The sequence below is a fragment of the Gadus morhua genome, chromosome 17 (assembly GCF_902167405.1).
Source record: "Gadus morhua chromosome 17, gadMor3.0, whole genome shotgun sequence".
Lineage (NCBI taxonomy): Eukaryota > Metazoa > Chordata > Actinopteri > Gadiformes > Gadidae > Gadus > Gadus morhua.
Window position 1 is genome coordinate 11,397,823 of NC_044064.1, and position 23,860 is coordinate 11,421,682.

The window sequence follows — 23,860 nt, forward strand, 5'->3', positions numbered from 1 at the left end:
GCATGATTCCAATTAAGACTGGAAGACAATTATGTTATTTTTTCACAGAAAAATGCATTCATTAAAAAAAGTGGTGTGGGTGGCCAAAGTGTGAAATTGAAAGGGAAAGTGAAATTGAAAGCAAAAGTGATGCTAATTGTTTACGTGAGACACAGGTTATGGCTCAAAGTAGTGGGGGGCGCTTGAAAGATTGGGACACTTTCAATCATTTCAACCTGCTCGATTTGTTAATGTGCAAGGTTTGCGGGTGAGCAGAAGCCGCGAAACAGAAAGTGCCACACACGAGACACAATGAAGAGAAACTAGACGCAGATGCTCCTCTTGATGATAGATATGTAATCAAACCCAGACCTGAGACACTTCGTATTTCTATTGAATATGTAAAACTAGCAAAGAAGCAGAGCAAGATAATTGAGGATCTGACACTTGAAGGGGGGGTTGGGGGGACGAGGGGGGGCACCCCAGAAGGAAAGACCATTGCATAATAAACACAACATTATTTTCATTGATGGGAAACATAGAGAGAGAAACAAAAGCAATAGTCGCACTTACTGAGGTTACAGTCTATCCTGATACAATCTGGTGAGAAAGAGAGCCAAATGGTGAGGGGAACAAAAAGAAAAAGAGAGAGTCAGAGAGTCAGAGAGAGAGAGAGAGAGAGAGAGAGAGAGAGAGAGAGAGAGAGAGAGAGAGAGAGAGAGAGAAAGGAATGAAGGAAGGAAGGAAAGAAGGAAGGAAGGAAGGAAGGAAGGAAGGAAGGAAGGAAGAATGAAAGGAAAGAAAGAGGGAGAAGGGGAGAGAGATCGAAAAGTAGAATGATCGAAAGATAGAGAGAGAGAGAGAGAGAGAGAAAAAACAGAAAAATAAAAACAGATCACATCCTTCAAGGTACATTCTGCAGAGAACCGGTTATCGCTCAGGGGCCACCATCCGGGGACAGACGACGAGTCAGAGCCACCCTTTACTCCCTCTTCTTACCTCATTCCTCCGTCCCCACAGCCCACCGCACAGCAGCAGGCAAGACCCCCCTGTCCTTCTACTGCTTCTCTATGCTCTTGCTAATGTGTTGTGCTTAGACATGTGCAGTACAAGTGTTTTGTTAGCACTTGTGTCTTTGTGTGAGTTACTGTGTTTATTAAGAAGTATCTCAGGCATTTTAAAATGGATTTTAAGCAAATGAAATTGTATAAATGCCGTCATAAAGTCAAAAAGATATAGTTTGCTGCCGTTGCACACAGTTAGCTAAGCACCAGTTTATTTCCTTGGCCTAAAGTGTTTGCAGATATATTTTGTGTGTATTCTTTAGTTTTGTATGTGTTTGTATTTTTCTGAAGTTAGGGACTGTGAGGAACTTGCCGTCTGCAGTGCCATGGTTGTGGGGAAACTCAACAGATAGAAAGGGTGACCTGCACAGCCCTGCCACGTGTTTTCTTATCCAAACTCCACCGTTTACGTAAAGAACTGAGAGAGATTCCAATTTGAATAACTTTATCTTTGGTTAATCTGTTACGGACACAGAATTTCCCTCTACTGTGAAGTGAGTTGCTGAAAGCCGCTACCTAGTGGCCACTCTGTGGCAGTACACGTGGCTGGGCTGTGTTCTCGCGCTGTCAACCATCACAGAGTAGTGGACACGAACAGCCAGGGACCGGCCTCAAAGAGACTACAGTGGAGGAAGATGTGTGGTGTATTCGGATTTGATTGGGAGACATTGTCTCGCTTTTTTTTTTGGGATGATTTGTTTTGAGTGAAATATATGGTGCTATCGATCAATAGACCTATTCAGGTTCACAGAGCCATAGCTTAGGCTATTCATTTTATCGCATTTATTTTGGGATCCAATCTTGGATCAAATACAATTGTGACATTTTATATGCAATCCTGCTTTACTGACACAAAAAAAAGCAATAAAAAATTATGTAGCCTACAAAAAAAACGGTGTAGTGTAGGATGATTACTTTTGTATTTATTTATTTTCTCTCGGTATGGCGACAGACTCGGCTGATAACATATTGGACACGTCATTATCATTAGCCGACGATCAGTGATAAAAGTCATTAGGGCTCGAAACCGCTCAATTAATCCTATCTTCCTAATTAATTACGGGGGTTCAATTATGTTAACGAGGATTAAAGTACGTGTGTAAGGGGAGGGTTAATAGAGGAGGAAGATTCCCCGCAGGTTTTGCTGTGGTTGGCAATTAACCTGGCGCCAAGAAGCTAACAAGCTAACTAGAATTCCTATCAGAAACGTACAACAAAAGTGTATTTTCTATCATGTAGTTCCACTAAAAAAGTGAGTTTTAGACTTCAGTTAAGGCTAACAGTAATATATTTTTTTACTTTTTTTTTTGAAAGCCTTTCATGTGAAAAACTAGGTCATTAAGGGACCATTGTGCTATGGATTAGCATTTAGCCTCATTACGGGAGATTTACAACATTGTCTTGCTAGTGTGTGTGTGTGTGTGTGTGTGTGTGTGTGTGTGTGTGTGTGTGTGTGTGTGTGTGTGTGTGTGTGTGTGTGTGTGTGTGTGTGTGTGTGTGTGTGTGTGTGTTTGAGAGAGCCGGTCTCACTGGCTGTTTGATCCGAGGGGCCGCAGACATAAAGGCCATTGAAGGGATGAAAAGTTCCATCGTCCTGAGCCTCGGCCGAGAGACATTGTGAGATACAGAGAAAGACAGAGAGAGAGTGAGGGACTGAAAACATGAATAAAAAATGAAATAAAATCAAAAGAAGGATAGAGAAGAAATTAAGAAAGAACTAAGAAAATTATGGAACAAAAAGAAAATAAATCAAGATAGAAACATCAAAATAAAGAAAAATAGAAAATAAATCTGTGAGAATGAGTAAAGAGCAAGGATAAAGAAAGAAAGGTAAACAGAGAAAATAAAGTTTTCTATCTCCCCCTGTGCGTGTCTCTATGGCAGTCTAGTTCCCGTTTCCCAGAATGCACCTGTTCGTCTCTCCTTCCCAGTACTCTGGAAGGTCACTACCCTCTATCAGAAAGCAATGCTCTGGTACCATAAAAGATTCAATCCAAAGCTTTTCATATATTAATATGGTCAACCAAAATCCTTGCCCTCATACGTTTACGGTAATTAGCTGAAAAACATTTGCCCTTGGTTGACAACAATACATCCCATAAACCCTTCATATATAATGAATCAATGACCTTCCTCGGATCTCTCACAGCTGATGTTCATTGGTATTTAATGTTTGATTAACTTACTTCCTGATATTTAATGTTAAATGAGGGCAGTAGCAATGAGGGACTGCAATGTCAACTGCAAAACTTTTAACTTTCACAGCATTCTTGTTGCATGACAAACCCAGATCTTTATTATGGATGATCTACATTTATGTAAGGTAGTGAACTAATACAGCCACAACTAGTGAGGATACCAATACATTGGCCACACTGGTTCTCTGTCAGACATAAATATAACAGAGCTGATGCTAATGCATAAGCTATGTGTTAGCCTGTGCTATGATCAATTTAAACAATATTCTAGAACCTTCCCTGCATACTAAAGAGAGAGAGAGAGAGACAGACTGCAGTGCAGAGTACTGTGAGGAAGAGAGCGAGGGCGGTTGGGAGGGCAGTAAGGAGACCACCTTGACTGTAACGCACTCAGGGGCCCCAGGGACCCCAGGGACCGAGGCTCAGGATTGGATAGAGTTTTGGGGTCAGAGATGGAACTTTTGGTTAGCAGTGGTAATGGCAATGAGCGGCCACAGGGGGGCGGCAACATGAAGTCCTATAGAGAGATAATGGACCAAAGATATTTAAACAAAGATGGAATGAAGGTTATGAGGTCCAAAATGTCTTCTGGACAAAGAGGGGGTTGAGGGGGAGTTCTGTGTAACTAACTATGTTTGGACCTGCTGACAGAGTATATAGGGGAGAATATTCTAAATATATTACCCGATGGCCTAGGTAGCTTTTTCAACATTATTATTTTTTTAATTTGCGGGATCAGCTCCTGGACAGTAATACAATACATTGTTAAAACTCAAAAAAGGAATAGGTAAATAATATCACACCAAATGTTTTTGTTAAAGTTAGAATCAGTTATGAATCAATGAATTCAAAAGTATTCATCCTCTAATAATCTGCCAGCACAACAACAACTCTGTCAAACATTTAGTTATTATGCAAACAGAACATATAGAAATTCTAAAATGGAAACCATGACCTAAACCGAAACTGAAACTGAAACCAAAACTGAAACCGAAACTGAAAACCAAAACATTTGAGGTTTGGGATCATGGAGGACGTTAACGATGGGGTGCGTGCGACGGCGTATGACAGGGCGGCGGCCTAACGGCCGCGCCTTACCCAGGTTGACGGTGAGCTTGACGCGGCCGCCGTCCAGCTCCAGGCGCAGGGTGTCGGCGGACTCGCGGGACGTGGTGGCCATGAGGAGGCCGTAGGCGCGCTGGGACATGAAGCGCAGCGCCACGTCCTCCGCCTCCGTATGCAGCGCCAGCGGGGTGATGACCTTCAGGTACATGCTGCCATCGTAGCTCAGCACCGTGGCCTCTGTGGGCGTAGGAGGGGTGAGAATGAGTCAGAATTACAAAGTACAAACACAAATACAAACTGGAATACAAAACGTGTATGTGGGTATGTGCATGTGTGGGTATTATGGGTGTGTGTGGGTTTGTGTGTGGGTGGGGGTGTGTGCATGTGTGTGTGTGTGTTTGTGTGTGTGTGTGTGTGTGTGTGTGTGTGTGTGTGTGTGTGTGTGTGTGTGTGTGTGTGTGTGTGTGTGTGTGTGTGTGTGTGTGTGTGTGTGTGTGTGTGTGTGTTCATTTGTGGTGGGGGGGGATGCACGTGCGTATAGTTGGGAAAATTTGACAAAAAGCTAATTAATGAACAAAAAACAAACATGAAGTTCAAACATAGACAACCAAATGCACACACTCAATAACAACAAATTACAAGATTTTCCAGTTCTTATTTTCTCCCTGGTACCAACATCCTCAGTCATTGCCCATTATGGCAGATCCATTTGGACCAGGAATGCAGAATGAAAATTTATAATAATAAAGAGGAAGAGCAGAATAACAAGAGGACTGCTTGTGCTCTTATTGATAGTCAAACTACTCTCAGTCGCAGTGATCCATGAGCCCCACTAGAATGCAGAAGAGGACCGCGGAAAACAGAGAGCCAGCTCTGCACTCAGGAACAGACTTCACAGAGCTGCTTGAGGGAACAAGCCCGCTTCGTCCCCAAGGGAAACATTTATCTTCTGTCTTGTTTTTCAATTTTTTAGAAATATCTAATCTGAAAACATATCCTCCCCTTTTCCCATCTCCTCCCCTCCATTTTTCCTTCCTTCCGCTCTCCTTTCCTTTCCTCTCTCCTTCCTTCCTCTTTCCTTCCTTCCCCTCCTCTCTTCTTCCTTCCCCTCCTCTCTTCTTCCTTCCTCTCTCCTTCCTTCCACTCCAATCTTCTTCCTTCCTCTCTCCTTCCTTCTCCTCCTTCCTCTCTTTGCCATTCCACTCATTATTTTTCGTTGCATTTCCATTTTTTTATCATTACATATCTGTACAGGCTTTTCTGTTAGAGAGCAGTCAGCGAAGACAGAGAGTGAAGCCAGCACGATCGAGAGAGAGAGTGATTGACATGCAGCGTCGGACCACAGGTAGCCCAACCCAACCTGTGGTCGCTGCAGGGTGCATTTGCATCTCCCATCACCATCGATAAAATGGAGTCAGGGGGAGCTAACAGGGGGCGTTAATGGATCCCGGCCAGGGCTGCCACACACTCATTTCATAAAAACGCTGCTCTAGTCTACTGTGTGAGGCCACCTGTGTAAGGTCCAGGTGTGTGCGTGTGTGTGGTGTGTGTGTGTGTGTGTGTGTGTTGTGTATGTGTGGCTGTGTGTGACACGCGAGTGTGTCTGGCACAGATGGCGACGGCTTCTCTACTAAGCTGCCAGTTACCAAGGCTTCTGTCTGCTCCCCAGCCCTCCCCTCTCTCCCCCCTTCCCTCCCCTCTTTCTCCCCCACCCTCCCCTAATTTCTCCCCTCCTTCCCGATCGCTCTGTATCCCCCGTCCCTATCTCACTCTCTAATTCCCCTCCTACCTCCCTCTCCCTTCTCTCCCATTCCATCTCTCACCCCCTTTTCTATCACCAACTCCCCTCCTTCTTTCTCTCTCCCCCTGCCATCCTCTCTGTCTCTCCCCCTCCCCTCCTCCACTGTCTCTCTCTCCAACTCTCCCCCCCGCACTCTCCCACTCCCATCCTCTCTCTCCCCCCCCCCCCCCCCCACCTTCCCTATCTCTCCACCCTCCTCTCTATCTCCCCCTCCCCCATCTCCCCATCCCCTTCTCCCTTCTCCCTCCCTGCCAGCCAGTCAATGGCCACCTGGCGACCAGTTTAGCTCCCTGGGTCTCTCTCACTATATCTCTCTGTCACCACATCCCCCTCTGCCCCCACCACGAGCACCTCCTCCACCACCACCACCACCACCACCACCACCTCCACCAGCACCACCAAGCCCCCGGCCTCACCTATCTCACAGTTTCCCCCCAGGTACCCGGTGCCGGTGCAGTCGCAGATGTAGCGGTTCCAGCCCTCCTTGCAGTGTCCTCCGGCGTTCCCGCAGGGACCTCCGCCCCCGCCGCCTCCTCCTCCTCCTCCTCCTCCCCCTCCTCCCCCTCCTCCACCCCCTCCTCCTCCTCCTCCTCCTCCTCCCCCGGCACCGCAGCGCTTCTGCTGCTCCCGGGTGCAGAAGCTGCTCACGCCCATGGCGCTCTGGATCTCGGCCAGCCGCCGCACGTCCCGGCTCTTGCCGTCGATGAAGAGGTCCCGCACGCAGCCCACGTAGCCAAGGTTGAGCAGGGCCGTCCACACCTCCGGGGGCAGCACCAGCTCGGCGCGCGTCTCGGGCAGGCCGCCCAGGTACATGTCCCCGTCCAGGTCCAGGATCTCACTGCCCTCGGGGGAGCTGAAGGGGAGGCTGCGGCTGTTGACCGAGATGGAGCCTGGTGGGCGGAGGGAAGGGGGTGAGAGAGGGGAGGGGGGGTGAGGGGGGGGTGGAGGGGAGAGGAGTAGGGTGGTTGGAGGTTGGGGGGAGAAGGGAGAGAGGGGGGTGGAGGGGAGAGAGGTAGGATGGAGGTCGGGGAGGGAGAAGGAAGAGGGAGAGGGGGTGGAGGAGAGATGAGAGGACGGAAAAGGGTGGAGGTAGGGAGGGAGAAGGGAGAGAGGGGAGGGGTTGGAGGAGAGAGGGGGGGACAGAGGGAGGGGGAGGGAGAGGAAAGGTGTGGAGATTTGAGAAGCATTAAGGCAAGTGTGCAGTGAGGGAGTGAACTTTTAAATATCTTACACACCTCTAATGTGTGGTTGTGCATTTGCGCATCAGTGAACTGTCATGTTTCACATGGTGTATGATTACGCCTAAATGCACTGTAGTATTTGTGTGAGTGTCAGCTAGTCCTATATTCAGCCCTTAATCACAGTTAGTCTCAAAGTGCTTCACAGGTCACAGTGTAACTCCCACTAACCCTGGGTCTTTTAAACGGTGTGGATGTGTGTGCGTGTGCGTGTGTGTGTGTGTGTGTGTGTGTGTGTGTGTGTGTGTGTGCGTGGGTTGATTTAGTGCCATTTGTGTGTGTCGGTGGTAGACACATACATATGCATCCACACCAGCTAGAGGTGAATAAGCATTAATATGCAGGCAAAGGAACATTAAATATGTTAGGGAGTGAGAGTCCCATTAAGACACGCCGGAATAACGCAAGTAACACACACGCAATAAAGAGAGAGAGCGAGAGAAAGTGAGAGAAAGAGAGAGAGCGAGAGAAAGAGAGAGAGAGAGAGAGAGAGAGAGCGAGAGCGAGAGAGAGAGAGAGAGAGAGAGAGACAGAGAGAGAGAGAGAGAGAGAGAGAGAGAGAGCGAGAGAGAGGGTAGAGCGACGTTAAGGTCTCTACAATGTGCTAAGTGGAGGAGAAGGATAGCAGAATGCAGAGAGCGGGGGGGGGGGGGGATTTAGCCCACACGCCTCTCCCTGTGATTAATGACATAATCTTAATGTTCTATTAAAAGCCAATTAAAGCCAAGACGTGTGCAGCACACTCAGGCACACACCCTCTACCAGGGCCGCATTGGATATTGTCGTGGGGAGATATGATTATTGAGACTATTTTGTGTCTACAGATTGTTAATCTCACGGCCTGACGCGCTTATTTGTGGGAGAAGCTAGCTCGCCCGCATACCTGTGTTAACAGTGCGATAACATTACTACCGTTACTGATAACAAGGTAACAGTGAGCTCGGTGAGCCTGAAGCCTGAAGCTTACCAACCAGGCCGACATCAGAAATTCATCATTTCCACATTATGAACAAATTACTCCCGAATCATAAACCCGGACATAATAAATGTAGGCCTTTAGAACAGACCTCATCACTTCACAAAACCAATAACATAAAACCATTTAATGAATAACAAACTGAGCTAAAAGGCATCTAAGGTAGGGCTACAGGTAGATTATTTAAGTGTGATGTTAACGTTTTACAAAACTCACCAGATGCTAAATTGTTCTCATACTGCATTTAAACAACAATACTTTCAAAAGATTTCCTCAGTTATCTTAAGAATCCAGCTTATAACCGTTAACTGAATCTGCTAGTTGAGTGACTCAGCATCGCTCTAAACCAGTGGTTTTCAAACTGTGGGGGGCGCCAGAGTTCTTCAGGGGGGGCGCGACGTGAGACAAAAATAAACCCGAAAAAAAACCTGAAAGACGATGATTCAAATCATCAGTCGTACTTCAACTGTAGAATTAACATAACTAAATCAATTTTCAACCGTTTATCTTCGTGCAAACCATTTAACAAATCTACACACTTGTATCTTCAATAATATCGAAACAGATTTCGATATCATTTAAAATGTCTTCAGAATCACAGTTTTAGTTTCATACCGCTTCGTTTTCAGCTGTTTTCATTGAAGACGTCAGCCCATTCTGATACACCTACTTCTAGACATCGTAACTCATTCCTTTTTCAACCGTTTACCATCGTTCAAACCATTAAACAAATCTACACACTTGTATCTTCAATACTATCAAAACGGAATTTTGATAGCATTTATACTTTTTTCAGAATCACAGTTTTAGTTTCAAACCGGCGTAGTTTTCAGTTGCTTATAATAATTTAGGTCACCATAGCAACGCCGGTAAACAAACCCCGCCGAATAGTCGAATCTCTGGACTGAAAAGGCAGATCTGATTCGATTCAGAAAATTCAGAGTCGGGGACCCTGAATAAATCTGTAAACTGGCAGTTTACACAGATTAAGATGTTCAAATGTATTTAAAAAAGGTTAAGCTAAAACATGCTTAGATAAAGTTGTTCAATTGTGTTGTTTAAAAACGCAAAAAGATGTTGTAATGTTTCAGAAATATGTTTAAAAAATATGTTAAAAAAATTGTTTCAAATGTTTCAAAAATATGTTCCAAATGTTTTAAAATTATGATCGGAGATGTTTGAAATGTGTAAAATAATTAAAATAGCTTTCAAAACACAGGTATTTAGAAAAAAAAATTGGGGGGCGGGGGCTCAGCTGAATTTTTTTCTCTGAGGGGGGGCTCACTCTCTCACACTTTGAAAACCCCTGCTCTAAACCATTAACTGAAACCCGTTACCTTACGACAGCTAGCTTAGCATTGTATTGTTACCTTTCCGGCCCTCCCGCTGGAAGTCGACGTGGCACCACTCCCCGTCGTTGACCTTCTTGTTGCTGGTCTTCAGCTTGGTCTTGCCGGAGCCCATGTCTATGAGCAGGTACAAGTACCCGTCCAGCAGCTCCATGGCAAAGTAGTCCGTCTTCAGCTCCCGGCCCGGCTTCTGCTCCTTGGGACCCTGGGGCCGCCCGTGGCTGAAGAGCAGCAGGCCGCTGGGCTCGGTGGTGCGGAAGTCGAAGGAGATTGAGCCCGTCTTCTTGGTGTTCCACTTGGGCAGCGCCACGAACGACTCGGGGGTCTCGAAGGTGATGGGGTCCAGGGCGGCCACGTCCTCGCAGCGGAACACCAGGTCGCCGTTCAGCGTGATCTTGGGGTCGCGGTCGATGGCCAGGCGGGACAGCTCCAGCTTGAAGTCGTTGTTTTTGTACACCACCTGGAGGAGAGGGGGGATGGGGGAAGGGGGAGGAGGTTTGGGTCGATTGGATGGCTTCCCAGACATGGGAGGTCTGCCTCAAGACCTATGTTTTTATACTTGAAGGGCCCCTATTGTAAAACCACGTTGACTATAAACTATAACTATATAAACTTGCAATTATCTCAACATGAAACTATGAAAGGATGTGGAAAACATAGGGATGAACATAATGTTGCCTACAGCGCTAAAGCTTGTGTGTAGAACCGGGCTTAGATAATGTATAGCTCCTGTATTTTTGATAGGAGTGAATTACCACCCATATTTGCATCCCTGAGTGTGTGTATGTGTCCATGGGTATTTAAGTATTATGTGTGTGTGTGTGTGTGTGTGTGTGTGTGTGTGTGTGTGTGTGTGTGTGTGCGTGTCTGTGTCTGGTATTTTGTGTGTGTGTGTCGTTGTGTGCGTGTGTATGTGTGTGCGCACTTGTGTGGGCGTGCGTGTGCATGACGAATCAGAAGCCAAATAAAACTAAATAAAAAAAACGCTACAAAAAATGTCAGTACTTTTCTGCTTCTTATTCTCCAGACAACTCTCTGTGGGTATGTTCTGAGGACCCTGTCATCACAGAGAGATGGCTTGGTGTGTGTGTGTGCTTTGATTCGTGGGCCGACGTGGCAGCTAGAGTGTGTGATTGTGGAGCTGGGAGCACAACAGGGAGACCCCATGCGGAGGCGGAGAGCCAGTTTGTCAGGGCATGTGTCTGAAAGTGCAAAATTGAAATGTTTTGAAATGTTAATAGGGTAGAAATAACACAAGAGGGTCTTGCGGTTCGCTTCTCTGTGGATCGTTGATGGTGAATAGGCTGTTGGTCTGTCTATCTTTCCATCAACCAACCATCGATCTATGATTCATATATGCCTCCTTCTTTTCATCCATCTATTCATCAATCTACTTTTTTAGGAATGAATGATTGAAGGCCTTTCGCAGAGGGGATTTCATCGTTGAATCGTCGCCCGTGGCCATATCGGGTAATCATGGAATCATCAGATCATAGAGTGTTTAGTCACCTTGCACAAGAGCTCCAGTGTGTGCATGCCTTTGTGTGGGCATGCCTTTATGTGTGCGTTTGCGTGAAATGCAGTGGCCTTAGACAAACAACTCAACCCTTTCATGTCTGAGCGTCGATCTCATTAGCACAACGATGCTTTACTAATTCAACATTATGGATCGTGCTCAGTGGCACAGCGTAAAGTACGGTTCTAACATCGCTGTGTGGATATGTATTGAACGACCATCTTTTATGACGACCAACTGAAGCTGTGGTCTGCGTGTAATCAATGATCCCACAAATTAGCAATGGCACCCCGATTACATATGCTTGAATAGCGATTAAACACACGCACTGAAACACACATGCATTTATTCAGAGAGATGAAGAGAGGAGAAAAGCGAAACTAAGAGAGGCATGGAGAGGGATATAGTGAGGGACAGAACAAAAGAGAGAGAGAGAGAGAGAGAGAGAGAGAGAGAGAGAGAGAGAGAGAGAGAGAGAGAGAGAGAGAGAGAGAGAGAGAGGGCGAAAGAGAGAGAGAGAGAGAGAGAGAGAGAGAGAGAGAGAGAGAGAGAGAGAGAGAGAGAGAGAGAGAGAGAGAGAGAGAGAGAGAGGAGAAGAGAGGAACGGGTAGAAGGAGAGAGCAGAGAGCATTTGGCCAGGTCGGGGTAGCCAGTGGATGAAATCCATTTCTAATTTGGCCGTCAGACCAGCAAGGCGAGAGACAACGTGACCACGGGAACGACTACACAAAGAAACCAGGAGGATAGGTCGAGGAGGACGAGAGTGGGAGAAATGTACTATGAGGAGAGGTAGAGAGACAGAGAAATAGAAAGGGAGAGGATGGGTGAGGGAATGAGAGAAAAGTGGGCGAAGGAAATATATATTCTCATATCCTAAGGTATTTGAAAACAATCCTTTCATGTCACAAGTGAGCAGGGAATGTCAATGTTCTGGCTGGAAAGACTGTGAAAGAGGGAGCAGAGGGAAGGGGAGGAGGAAGGAGTGAACTAGGGGTATAAGGAGGACAGATATGTTTAGTAAGAGGCCAAAGCAGAGTGAGAGGCTGGTGTGGAAAAGTGGATTTCAAGGTCACCTGTACAGAGAGGAGAGAGAGAGAGAGAGAGAGAGAGAGAGAGAGAGAGAGAGAGAGAGAGAGAGAGAGAGAGAGAGAGAGAGAGAGAGAGAGAGAGAGAGAGAGAGAGAGATGGTGACATGAAGGGGTTTTGTGTGTTCTGTGTGTGTGTGTGTGTGTGTGTGTGTGTGTGTGTGTGTGTCTACGTGTGTGTGTGTGTGTGTGTGTGTGTGTGTGTGTGTGTGTGTGTGTGTGTGTGTGTGTGTGTGTGTGTGTGTGCATGGTTGCAGGGAACAAGATTTCACAACCAGATCTCCCACTAGGATCCATGCACACACAGAGAAACACACGCACACACACACACACAAAGAAACAAACACACACACACACACACACACACACACACACACACACACACACACACACACACACACACACACACATATAACAGGGCATGAGATCATAGCATGTGGAGGACTTTCAAAGTTCACACATACAAACACACAAACAACACATGCCTTTTCCTCTCTCTCTCTCTCTCTCTCTCTCTCTCTCTCTCTCTCTCTCTCTCTCTCTCTCTCTCTCTCTCTCTCTCTTTCTCTCTCTCTCTCTCTGTTTGATGCATGCAGCCTCCAGGTCGCACGACCCACTGGATCAAAGCTGCCCAGCCACAGCCGTGACATGAAGCGAAAAACACACACATGCATGCACGCTTACACACACACGCACACACACTCCGTATTCCCCCCCCCCCCCCCCCCCCCCCTACACACACACACACACACAAACAACAGTACCTATCTGAGACACACACACACACACACACCCAGACCACTGTCTCCTGCTGTGCTTCATCACACACACAGCATCTTGCTAACCATAGCGCGAAGAAAATAGTTGAAAAACAACATCCCATTCTGGGCGGATCAGTGGCTCGTTCTACTAGCGCGCTAACCGTGTAGCCAATGTGCTATGCTGCATGTCCCTCCCTCTCTCTATTTCAACACACTTATTCGTTGGTCTGCAAAAAAAAGCCTCTCCCATTTGTATACAGAAATAGAATCTGATGTTAACATTAACATGTTAAATAAAAGCAGGCAGGATAGTCTAGTGGTTAAGGCATTTAATAATAATAATAATAATAATAATAATAATAATAATCATTTAATTGATGTAGCGCTTTTCAAGTCCCCAAAGCGCTTCACATTGAAGGGGTAGACCCCACTAACCATTTGATTTGCAATCCCCTTCATTCCCCAACATTCTGGCCTACCTGTAAGCATCCTGATGCAAGTTTACCCCCTAACCCCTCCCTGCTCCTCCATGAAAGGTATCTGATTTCACTCCATATAACATGTACATGTTATTATCTCGATCTTGTATGCTTTACACAGTCCTTTCACTCAACGGATCCTAGGGAAAGATCAATCATCTCAATGTTTGTGTATAGATTGATGCAACTTGAATTTAGAAAATACATATTGATAGACTTGCCAGACGCCGTGACACTGAGCTGCACTCAAAATAAAATGTAAATCAAATAAAAAGGTTGCGAAGCGTTTTTCTCTACTCTTCAAAGTCTCCCTCATATTCCTGGAATCTTTGAGGAACGTTCTCTGGCATTAGTCACTGGCTTCTGGCTGTGCGGTGAGATTAAGAAGAGGTGCATGCTGGGATGAGGGTTCAGGTGTGCTGACCCCCAGGCTAGCTGTACTGCCCTACAAGATGGCAGCACGGATTCACCAAGGGGAGGCAGATGCCCGGGGAGGTTGACAAGGGGCTTTTAGGCAATTAGAGTGCAGGCTGAGATAAAGAAATGGAGAGAAACGGTCTGAATGCAATCATGGCTTGCGCAAAAAAAACCGATTGATTTGATCACCTATAATTTGATAATTAAAAAGTATAGATTGACCCACATTCTCTCGGCATCCTGTCTTCCATATAATTTATCTTCATAACTATCTCCTTTAACTAAATCAATAAAATCTAACTGAAAGAGTGTACATTCTGCACACTGACTTCCTGTTCCATGTGGTTTTTATGTTCTCATTTTATATTCGCTGCATTTTCCCTCTTCACAGTTAATTTCAAGGGGATCAGTACTTCTGTTTAACAACATCTTGATAACGCTCATCTGGAGCCACAAACACACACACACACACACACCTGCGTACAAACACACACACACACACACACACACACACACATACACACACACACACACACACACAAACAAACAAACACCCATACACACACACACACACACACACACACACACACACACACACACACACACACACACACACACACACACACAACCAGGCACAAACACACAAACACACTTGCTTCTGCGCCAGTATAAACATTGCAGAAAACATGCACATGCTATTTCATCCCCGGTCCCCACATTGCAGTGAAACCGCCACACACTTCTGCCCGGTCCCCAAATTGCAGTCAAACCTCCACACACTTCTGACCGGTCCCCACGTTGCAGTGAACCCAGTTGCTCCATACAAAACTCTTCCATCTTTGTCTCTACCTTAGACACATTTCATCGGCGGATCTGATTTCGTCTTTCCCTTTTTTTTTCGACTGTCTGCAGTCTAGATCAAGACTCAATCGTGGTGGAGGCCAGAGGGGGAGCTAAACTCCATCATAGGGAGGTTTGATTCCCGCCGGGGGATGTTTCCGATCACAACCCAAATCACGGAAGTGTAATTGTACTGCGGTGGGCATAATGAAGTCAGAGATAGGGGGCGATTACTTTGTGATCCATTAAAAGTAATGGCCAGTAAGTACTTGCTAACCGACTCAATCAGCCTCAGTTTATGGGGACACCCGTGGTGCTGCACTCCCCCGTCCTCGAAGAACTCATTAAGGTTCACGAGGACGTGATGGTGGTGGGGGGGGGGGGAGGCTGGCCCACAGCTTGTTAGGCGCCTGACTTAGGACGCCGATCAGCAGTGCTTCGAGTTGAGACTGTGGTTGATTCTGTGGATGTGTGTTAGGGATCTGGCACGAGTCACTTCTGTAAGGATGTGTCATTTAGGAGACACTTCTATCCAAAGTGACTCACACTCAATTTAGATACATAGATAATTAATGCTAGCCTAGGTAATTTATTTTAGAATATTTATCTTAGATGTTTTTTGCATAAAAGTTATCCCTGGCAGGTTTGCAATAAGCCAACCACGACATTCAGCTCGAATGAAATAAGTGGATGGCTTCGGATGTCTATTTACATTAACATTCAGGGCATTTAGCAAATGCTTTCATACAAAGCAACATACAATAAGTATACTGCCCTACAAAGGCAAAGTGCAGTAACTACGTATTTTGCCAAAATTGAGTTCAGACTGAAAATGGGTTTTATAACACCTTCTTTGTCTTGAGACAAAAACTATTTTTCTTCCTATAAAGGTATTAATTGAGAGTATCACCACTATTGTACCTGAAACAGGTTTGGCCGGCCAGTATGAATACTTTGAAAGCATTTTTCTCAGTTTCAATGTTGGCGTAGTTACTGCACTTTGCCTTTGTAGGGCAGTATATTTGTCAGAAGAAACAGTAACAACAATATATCGCTGTCGAAACCGGAGTTTCCACAAGGTCAGGCATTAATGCTAACACTAATGAGCTAGTTAGCTTTTTCGGGGATTCAATTGGATACTTTCAAAATCTAGCTTACTCTGGTTTGTTTCCCCAAATGTGCTTAACTAGCTCTACGTATCAGGAAGTTGTTGGCATCTTGACAAAGGAGGCCTAAAGGAAAACCGTCGGCATTGGTGACATAACCCTGTCAATTTTCAGAACTGGTACATAATGACCAAGCTAGCGTTTACTACATTCAAACGGTAGACTTCAAAAGGGGTAATGGGCTCCACGCTCCTTTAAACTTATTACATTTAATGTAAACGTTACAAACTTTATATGTTCACAGGTTAAGAATACAAAGCTGACAAGAAACAACCAAAGCGACTCACATCCTTGAGGCAGCCCATGAAGTTGTTGCTGACGGGGGACCCAGGCAAGTCGGCCGTGTTGGGGCTCCCCCCGATGTAGAAGAAGTCATCGGAGCCCAGCATGGTGTAGTCCTCCTGGGTGTAGCCGGTGGTGGTCAGTATACCATCCACCGAAATGGTCACCTGGAAAGGGTCAAATGAGCCCCCAAAAAAGAGATAGACCAAGAGACAGAGGGAGATAAAGGGACAGGAAGACGGATGGGAGAGCACCGGAAATATGGAACAATAGAAGGGAATAGAAGAGAGGAAGGAGAAGAGACAGGGAAGAGGTTGGATTAATAGTCAGCAAGAGGCGAGGGGAGCGTGTCCCGTGAATACCGCACCGTTGGTAGCTCAGCGAGAGAGTGTGTGTGTGTGGGTGTGTGAGTGTGTTTGTGTGTGTGTTTGGTAGGGGGGGGGGTCTTAACTCCAGAGTGCAGTTGTTCAGGATTAAACTGTTAATAACAAAGACTAGGTTGTGTTTTGGATTAAATATATACTCATACCTGTGCGAGTATCAATAACTAAATCATTTGTTTTAGACATTGGGGCAAAACGAAAGACATTGGATATATATAGCAATGTAGGGAGGCCTACTATTGATATCATGACTAACAGAAGCTTCAATAAGATATAAAACTTGCCTATTACACCTTGTGGTCACAACCTAGTTATTTGTGTGTCCTTTCTCAGCGGACGCCACCTGTCTGTACTGTGCATCGGTTCAGCAGCAGAGCGTTGCAGCAGAAAAAAATAAGAAGAAACACCTGGGGGGAAAATCGAAAGGGAGCCGCACCACCAGAAGCTGATGGCGTGCGACAGAGTGGGCCGCGGGCCGGGGCGCTGCTAGACGCCTGAACAGACGACTGACTCGGGTTCAGGCTGTACAGACACGCTGATCTCTGGCTGGGAGATAACAACCCTGTGAGAACTGCTCCTTACTATGAAATCAAACTGAAACTGAAAGTGAAACCGAGTTATCATTGGTTGTTAAATGTAACACGGTGGTAGTGAATCCATTATCGAGTAAGACAATAGCAATTTAACTGGAGTCGTAGCGTATTTATTAGTTTGATAATGTGCTACTATGCTTTTGAACCGTAAGCGGTAATCAGTTACCAAACAGCTAAGCTAAATGAATTTTGCAGTCGGCAACCTTTTTATAATCCAATTATTTTTTGCACAGCTTGACTATGATTTTTGGCGAAGTTCTCTGTGAAGTCTGTTTCAACAGCTGTTCAGCTGCTTGGCCTTCATCACACATATCTTTGAATTTTGTGGAAATGTGTTTTTTTTCTTTAATAAGACGCAGCACTAACACTAAAGTAACTTTTTATTTCTGACTAATTCAATGTTAATATTATACGCTGGATGGAAAGTGTGAAAAGGGTTCAGCATTAACAGTAATGCTTGGTGGTTCACAGTCTAAATAATGGCTTGACTTTTGGGCTATAATTCACCAGATGAGAGCATAGTTTCATAACTATGCCCACCTCACCTCTGACCTTTTGAAAGACTAAGAACACAAACAACTGCACTCTGGAGAACTCCCACACTCTCCTCTTCCCCTTTCCCCAAATGTAATGTTCATGTTTGTAGTATAATTGTTAACTTTTTATTGCGTTTTGTGGTTGGTTTTATCGTTTGTATTGTTTCCTTCTGTACTGTCCCTTGGTCAACAGGGCAACCCATTTTTATGTCTGCTGTCACAACTTGAGAAGGGGAGAAAGAGGGGCTTGTGTGGTTGTGTGTAGCATCGGTGCACCGCGCCTAGCGCACCGTGTGGCTAACTGTGTGGGCGTCTGTAGCGGTGTAGCGTAGCATCAGTTGTGACATTAGTTGCGGAAAGGTCGTTCATCCTCGTCTTGGACCGCCATCGCTAACTTTAGCCTCCGAAAGTGAGAAAGGAAGGGGGGTTATAAGGCATCAAAGAGAGAGGGGGGGAGGGTTGTGGCGTGCTGGCGAGGTCAACTTTGGCATGTCTTTCACAATAAAAGTCTCTTTTGGGGGAGGCAGAACTGTCCCGAAGCAACCCAGGCTCAAATGTAGACAGCTGAATCTGACACTAGGACCACAGTGTCCATGAGCGTTTTGTCCAAGCGTAGGCTAAGGGGACCAGGGTGTAGGCTGGATACAGGGGTAGTGGGCTTCTGTGGTCGGGGTAATGGGTGGTCTACTGTTTTTGATCGGCCTAGTGGTTGTTTTACATGTTCAGATACCATCGCCCCGTGATCAGCCTCATTAGCTCAGTGCTTTTATAATATCTGCATAAATGGTGGGGTTTTTTTAAGCCAAGTGCCAGACACCTGTTTAGATCCAGTGGAAAGGGAACACTTGAAATGTGCAATAGATAATAATGATAACTTACATGCTCTCATCTCCTGTGGGCCAAACTTTCTGGCCCTGCCTGGACATCCCACAATACAAAGTCTTTGTTTACTCCTGTATGAATTTTACAATAATATCAGACAACCAATATAAAATAAGCACAGGAACATGGTACAAAAACCTCAAAATATCGGTATCATCGCTCCAAGGCGTCTATGAATTATTCAACGCTTACAGTTGACTTCATCCTGACTACATGCAGCTCGCTTAATATTACACACGTTTTCATCACTGGCCATTGGTGAAGTGGGCTGATGACATCACAGGACGGGGGTTCACACACTGGCTGACCATTGGCCCGTACTACCCGGAATGATAATATGTCAAAGAAATGTCGCCACATTGTTTGTTTACACTGAAAATCCCACAACAATATATGACTCAAATGTTGCCAGTGTCAACATTCAATCTTCTGAAATTGTCTTGTTCAAGGACAGGCGTCATCTATTTAGCTAGAAATAATTTCAGAGGAACTAGCTGCGTTAAAGGAGTCAAATCAAATCCAACAAATGTCGGCTGTATTGCTTCAGTAATGTCCTACAGCCACCCGAGCTGTAACATTCACAGATTTGTTTCGCCGAATAGTACTTCAATTCGACAAATGACAGGGAAATACTAAAATTTAGAGAAGAATAGCTCAATAAATCCACCACAAAAGATATGATAAAACGAAGTATAAAGGCTCATGAAATCTACATTAAGACGCCCCCATCCTCCTACTGTAGATTAATTCAACCTTAAGGCTATTGTAAGCACCATTTTCCAAGAAATGTATGAGTAGGCAAGTTTCTCAGAACTATGTATGATTATCATGCTCCACAATATGGTAAGGAGTTAAATTCACTAACATTTTCCGTGGCCTTCCATAGCAATACCCATTCAACTATGTTTCATGTGAGCCTAGAAAATGGTCTTTGTGAGGTATTTCACTGAAAGGATCCAGTAGGTGTTCCAGTGTGGTGTTGCGTGAGGGGTCTGGATCTGGGATCAGGCAGTGTAGTGTTGTGATCAGGGGGTATGGAGCTGTGATCAGAGGGTGGGTGCTTTCCAGCTGTGGACAAGCCAAGGGGAACTGGAACGGCTCTCTCCATGTTTGAGTGCATCCAGCTGTTTACAAGGGGAGTATAAAGTGCAGTTTCCTTCCCAGCAAGCATTTGGCTAGAAGCCCTCAAGTCCAACATATCTATCATTTGATAGCTGACTTTACTGTCAATATTTACTTAACAACTCAGGCTGACCACGGACAATTCAGGCTGGACTTTTTGTTTTGTATGGCATTCTGTTGGCCTTATTGTTTGTCTTTATAACTTGATATGCAATGTGTAGCACTCATCAACTGTAATTTTATGAAGAGCACGGTCGTCATTTCAGAAGGTAATAGGGGAAAAGCATATCACTTTTTTTAGTTGAAACTGGAGCCTTATGTTTTTGTACAAAATATTATTGCAGACCGTATCGTTAATGTGTGATGAAACAGTCAAAACAATGGCTGCATCTTAAATGGCGAAATATGAAAGCTCTAATAGATGATAATCATGTTGATTCTATTTTATATTTATCCTTAAATCCTCTTTTTTGGTTTCTGTTATCTCTGACCCAACATATCACGCTCCGTGCTTGCAGACCACGGGGATAAAGACGCTGCCACATGAATCCGCCTTTCTGGGTAGTGGTACCGTTCGAACCCTGACATATCGACCGACCAGCTCTTTAGGGCTGTCCGTTATTGTTACTTATGCCCTGCCCTGACAGACGGCTTATCTCACCAAACTGACGTTCCTCGCTTCCTTCCATTGAGGGAATGGCCTGAGATAACCCCTCCATTTATAATTCATCACCTTTGGAGCGTATGGTGGCTTTGCACATGTGGATGAAGAATATGTCATTTTTTTGGTTAATGCTGCTTCTTAAATCTGGACAGCAAGATAGCAAATGTAAAAGATAAGAGATAGATAGATAGAACGTAAAGAATGTGCTTGTCAAGAGTACTTTCTTGGGCAAAGAATCCATCAATTATATAGCTAGCCAAGCATTTCAATTAGAGTGTAATTTACTGGAGCTAATTAGATACTAGATATGTTTTTTCATTAGAGCAGAACAGTGAATGAAAAACTGCAAGAGATTACACCTTATCCTGTAGTCCTGTTCAACGTTGAGATAAAATCTGAACTCATCTTACACAGAAACAACCTAAGCCATCAATAATGACGAACATCGTCCACATCAGAGATTCCTGCAGAAATAGGTTTAAGAATCACACCCATCTATCGTCCTGTGGTGTTCTGTTACCGTTGGATACTAACCTTAACATTCCATCGTCAAACATGATATTATCTTCGGGACGGGTCAGTCATGTGGGATCCCTTATCGTGGTCACCGCGGTCACCGCGGTATACGTGTCGAAGGTTTCGTCAAACACTGAATAAATCAATTTCTAACGCAAAAGAGTCGCAGCATTGCATCGTTTTTTTTTAACTTTCTAGAAATCTGGCAACAATAAACTGATATTGGAATATCACACCACAGCAACACCAACAAAGAAGAAATTAGAGCTTTCTTTGTATACATATTTAAATAGATTAATTGTGAGTCTATCTGACAACGTACAATCTTCTCCGCTCGGCCATCGAAGTGGGTGTCAAGAAACGAGGCCATATTGTCAAGCAAAGATCTTTTTGGATCTTGAAAGTCAGTGATGGTGTCCTCTTATTTCCCTTGGTTAATTACAGTCTGGCTGCCTGTCGGAGAGAGGATCTTAATTTATTCATCGCTTCACACTGCTTTCAAGAGACGGCTTTTCAGACTTGCAAATAATTACTCACCAACTAAACAGCCATCTACCGGGAGAGACAATGGTTCATGTACAATTATTTGGAGTGAATTATCCCATTCAGTACACAGATGAAGCTTTATAGTAAGAGGCTTATTAAATATGATTCCAATTATTCCTATTTTTTTACTGAAAGTGGAATATATCCATTTGGGCCACAGTGCAAGAGAGCAAGAGATTATTTTTCACACATTGTATTCAACAACAGGTGCCTGGCAGTTGGAACCAATGACCGAAGAACAGGTCAAACTGCAGAAAGATAATTTGTCTTCTGTTTTTGTTTGATTCCCAATCGTCTTCAGCCACAAAAAAAGCCCACGAGCTTTGAGACTCAAGTTGTTTCCCTAGGTTAGTAAGAGGACGGAGGGTAGGGAGGGTAGGGGTTGGTGGTTCGAAAGGGTCTTGGGCTAGGGTGGGCACTGTAGTAGAAGCTTAATCTTTGCCTCTGAGATCGAGGGAGGGGGCGGGAGAAGATAAGAGACAGTTTTTTTTTTTGTTTCGACTGCATGGCGAGCAGAGAGTAGTAAGTAAGGGGGTTTGAAGGGGTCAACAAAATCGGTTAGTACTTTAGTAAGGGAGAGCCAGACACAAAAATGGTTGTTAGTACAGTTAGAACAAAGGATTCCGGTCGATTAGTTAGTTGGATTTAGTCAATTGAGAAGCATTGGTAGTAGAGGTGGAAGTAGTAGAGGATTCTTTAAAAGTCCTCTGCAATTTGATTTGCTCAAACCAGATCCAGACTCGGACTTGGATGTGTATGTTATTGTCATGTGACGACACGGTGTGTTGGGTTAAGTAGAAACTAAATGGATTCCAAACAAGCTAATGGAAGCACACACACACAAAGCCATGCACTTCAAATGAACCATGGATGTGGTATGGGGTGACAGTTTTGGTGGTGCACTACAACAAACAGGCTGGAAAACAGACATAGAAAAGCACAAAACAAAGACAATAGCATAGGATGCGGCAAACAGGAGTCATTCACTAGACATTTAAAAACACAACACAAGACCAATGACAACAGTGCTAGCGTTAAGGCTGTAAATATATGGGCACAAGAATGCAACACAGGAAACTAACCAATCCATACACACATGCAAATGATTGACGCAAAAGCTGGATAATCCATACACACAGTTCAACTTTCAACGTTTTGAAAGGTTCTAGCCAATAAAAGCATGCGATATGGGTGGAGGATGGACACTGATTGGATGATTTCAAATGGGGAGGAAAGGGGATAGGACTGATTCGAGGAATGGTCACAAATACAGATGGGATTCAATGAATATGAGAGGGTTTTTTAAAGAATTTGGAAACCTCAGTAGAGAGAGTAGAGCATCTGTGTCAGTGTTCAGCATAATATTTTACTTTTTTTTATTATTATTATTTTTTGGGACACCATCTTGGACCACATCACTCTTTATAGTCCAAGATGGGGTTGTATGCATCACTTAAACATTAGTGATTTTATGTTTTCATACATTTATAATCTCTTCAGATTTAGATCAAATATGCGTTGTTTAACAATGACATAAAACACTTTCTCACATCTGAAATGTTTCCTTGTTAATAATATATAGGAAGGATAGATTGAGGTCGGTATTTCTTTTTTCGTAAAAGGGGAAAAACAAAAACAAATAAACAATAAAAAGTTAAATAAAATAAATAGTAAAAAATATAAAACACTGGCTGCGGCCATAATACTTATATTCTAATCATGTAGTTTATGGCCAAATAAAATTGTTAGGACTTATATATGTATGTATATATGCTGTTAAATATATATATATATACATTCACATATATACTCGATGCATTTGGTATATCCATAACAATAAAATAAAAGGGGGAGGGGTTCATGCAAAGGCCAGGGCCCATAGATTATTAGGTTTTGAGTTAATTGTTAGTGTTAATGAGGGTACCGTTATGCACACAGCCTATTGAACTGGCAATAAATTTGCTTTACAGAAATAAAAAAAGCAACAGTTCCATACTGGTCAGTTCAGTGACAGGAAGTAAGAATAAGCTTCAGTATTAGTAAAGTAAAGTTAACAAAATAATGTTAATGTATTATTATGTTATTATTATATTAGTTATATTATACGCATGCATAAATAATAAATAATATTATTTATATATGAGTCAACAAATAATACATATTCAATTATAATATGTTTGTGGGCAGTCACATAAATTAGTAATGTACAAATTGGAGACCCCCTGCTGTAGAGAAATCACTGACTTTCTGGGTATATTTCTGGGATATATTTCTTTATCTATCGCACGGAATTCCTATGAAAGACATGAACCTCATTCCTCAAAGTCACCTGTGAAGCGACTAAACCTACAGTGTCAAAATTTGAAGGGATATGAACACATTTTCTTTCTTCCATTTTTACT

At 44.1% G+C, this 23,860-nt stretch overlaps 1 protein-coding gene across 1 annotated transcript in view; it reads right to left on the minus strand.

The window, feature by feature from the left end:
• The window catches only part of nrxn2b (neurexin 2b), a 611,205-nt gene that overhangs the window by 337,804 nt on the left and 249,541 nt on the right, over positions 1-23,860 (minus strand). The window contains 6 exon segments of the mRNA XM_030338327.1: positions 553-579; positions 4,340-4,543; positions 6,524-6,622; positions 6,716-6,997; positions 9,692-10,130; positions 16,222-16,383. Coding sequence (XP_030194187.1) covers positions 553-579; positions 4,340-4,543; positions 6,524-6,622; positions 6,716-6,997; positions 9,692-10,130; positions 16,222-16,383 — 1,213 coding nt within the window.